Source organism: Colobus angolensis, unplaced genomic scaffold (genome assembly GCF_000951035.1).
Source record: "Colobus angolensis palliatus isolate OR3802 unplaced genomic scaffold, Cang.pa_1.0 Scaffold344, whole genome shotgun sequence".
Taxonomy (NCBI): Eukaryota; Metazoa; Chordata; class Mammalia; order Primates; family Cercopithecidae; genus Colobus; species Colobus angolensis.
Genome location: NW_012116755.1, coordinates 68,539 through 71,565, shown reverse-complemented (window position 1 = coordinate 71,565; position 3,027 = coordinate 68,539). Strand labels below are relative to the sequence as shown.

Genomic DNA, 3,027 nt, shown 5'->3' with positions numbered 1-3,027 from the left:
TTTTTTGAGATGGAGTCTCGCTCTGTTGCCTAGGCTGGAGTGCAGCTACACAATCTTGGCTCACTGCAACCTCTGCCTCCCGGGTTCAAGCAATTTTCCTGCCCCAGCCTCCTGAGTAGCTGGGATTACAGGCACGCACAACTAAATTTTGTATTTTCAGTAGAGACGGGGTTTCACCATGTTGGTCAAGCTGGTCTCAAACTCCTGACCTTGTGATCTGCCCGCCTCGGCCTCCCAAAGTGCTGGGATTACAGGCGTGAGTCACCGCGCCCGGCCACTTCTGCTATTCTTACAGAACTAGAGAAAATTCTAACTTGCCTTTTATGAAGAATTCAAGTCTCACCACAAGAAAGGTAACAAACTAGGACTACATGAACACATGTAATCATGAAAGAAGAGGACGTGAAGAGTAAAACTTAGACCATGCAGGAAAAGGAATGATGTTCCTGGGGCAGACCCCTAAAAACAGCTGTTGGAGCAAGTCAATCAATGTGTTCACCTAATCCACAAGATCTGACTACCTAGCAAGTCACAAAACCTCAATCTCTTGAGGATCTTAAACCTCTAGTCTCCCTCACTCTTGGCAGAGAACCTCTAACTACTTTATTAAAAAGACTGAGACTACAGCTACACCTATAAATAACTACCATGGCCTCAATCTTTTTAATAAAGTAGGCGTACATATTATCTGCCAAAAGCGAGGGAGGAAATAAAAGGGAGGGAGGCTGCCTCTGCATCTCACCTCTTAGCCTTTCATCCAAACCTCAGTCTTAGAAAGGATGAGATACCACTTCTCTGTCTTAAAGTGTGCTCCATGACCCACCTATGCAGAATCACCAGAGTATTTGTTAGAGATGCAGCCCAGAAATGCTAGTCTCAGTCTTAGAAATAAGCCTCAGGAGTCACATTTTAACAAGCACCCCCAATAATTTCAGTACATGACATAGCATGAGAACTGTAGCTCTCACCTTTGCATTCTATTCTTGATGCTCCTCCTAGAAACTCTAGGGCCTTATCGTTTGGCCTCCTCCTAGTTCACCACTGTCGTCAGGCTATGTTTTCTCCACTGGTACTTTTCACCCAACATCCATAAGTAGTATTTGTAAAAAATACATTTGGCCCTCTTGCTCCCTCTGCTACTATGCCCCATTCTGTCTCTCTCCTTCTAATCACTGTCAAAATACATGCAGAATCCCTCACTTCCTCTTCACCCTCTGCAGCTGCATTTCTAAGGCTGACCTACAGATGTTTAGAGTTGTTCAGGAGTACAATCATCAAATAGACTTGAAAAATACTACACAGCCTCTCCCATTCACTTGGGGAAATTCAATACCTTTCGGTATAGTAAAGGATAATTCATAGTACAGACAACCATTTACTTTTGTTTAATCTGGCACCCTTTTTTCTTTTTTTGATGAAACATTCATACTCAGTTTGGGAAATACTTCGTGTGAAATTCTTCAACTCTCAACTCAAACCATCTCTTGGAGATGCCCAAGACCAAGACTTCTTCAACTTATTCATAAGAACTTTGAGGGAAGAGTGAATATCTCGCTTTTTAATCCACCATCAGAACTCAGCACAATGTTTTATACAGTGGGTACTCTAAGAATAGATGAGTAAAATAAAATGTATTAGACACAGGTCCTTTCTTTTTTTATTTTTTTTATTTTTTTTGAGATGGAGTCTTGCTCTGTCGCCCAGGCTGGAGTGCAGTGGCCAGATCTCAGCTCACTACAAGCTCCGCCTCCCGGGTTTACGCCATTCTCCTGCCTCAGCCTCCCCAGTAGCTGGGACTACAGGCGCCCGCCACCTAGCCCAGCTAGTTTTTTGTATTTTTTAGTAGAGACAGGGTTTCACAGTGTTAGCCAGGATGGTCTCGATCTCCTGACCTCGTGATCCGCCCGTCTCGGCCTCCCAAAGTGCTGGGATTACAGGCTTGAGCCACCGCGCCCGGCCGACACAGGTCCTTTCAAATTCAGTAATTTAACTACTGATAAAAATCTTCTGGACCACTGATACATTTTAAAAAAAGGCCGGGAACGGTGGCTCATGCCACTTTGGGAGGCCGAGGTGGGCGGATCACCTTGGTCAGAAGTTCAAGACCAGCCTGACCAACATGGAGAAACCCCGTCTCTAATAAAAATACAAAAAAATTAGCTGGGCATGGCAGCGCATGCCTGTAATCCCAGCTACTTCAGAGGCTAAGGCAGGAGAATCGCTTGAACACGGGACGCAGACGTTGCAGTGAGCCAAGATGGCGCCATTGCCCTTCACCCTTGGCGACAAGAGCAAAATTCCATCTCAGATAAATAAACAAACATTAAAAAAAAAAATAGTCTAAAACACACACACACACAGTGAATTGAGAAACCTAACCCTCACCTTGGAGTCTGTACATTACAGTGGTAGATGTATTCTGTCACAGTATCGTCTTCGAACATTGAAGAATACTTCCGTTTGAAATCAGGCCTTAAACGCTGCACTAGACTTAAACCTATTTAACAGGAAATTTTAAAAATGCATGTTTTAAATTATAATTAACTTATCAACTAAATAATACAGAAAGTTTTAGTGCTTGTCTGTGTAATGACTGTTATGTGCACACACACATATATATATGTAATCAAATATATATTGTAGGTGGTAAAAAGCACACATTCTTATAGCTGTCCTCCTAAAGTTCCCCAAGGAAATAATAATATAAGAATTAAAGAGTATTGTATTTTGACTTGCAGATGTGCTTTAGGGCCTCAAAAACGTGTAAGTTAGAAGGCACTTTTGTAGGTAAATAAATTCTTTAAATGTGGCCGGTGAGTAGCTCATACATAAAATTAATGTATTAACTTGTATTTCTTCCATAATTATAACACATTAACATCCAAATGAAGTAAACTAGCATATTTAATTATTTCTGGGTGAAAATAAATTCAGTTTTTTCTTGGGACACTAGCAAGATCCCCTGCTAAGGTTATCCCTGGTGGTGCACACAGCCCCACTCTAGAAAAAGCCAAGGGCACCCGGGAG

At 42.3% G+C, this 3,027-nt stretch overlaps 1 protein-coding gene across 1 annotated transcript in view; it reads right to left on the bottom strand.

Moving 5' to 3' along the window:
• The window catches only part of ABHD5 (abhydrolase domain containing 5), a 30,439-nt gene that overhangs the window by 2,725 nt on the left and 24,687 nt on the right, over positions 1 to 3,027 (bottom strand). The window contains exon 5 of the mRNA XM_011952608.1: positions 2,386 to 2,497. Within this exon, the coding sequence (XP_011807998.1) occupies positions 2,386 to 2,497 (112 nt within the window). The remainder of the gene's footprint in view (positions 1 to 2,385; positions 2,498 to 3,027) is intronic.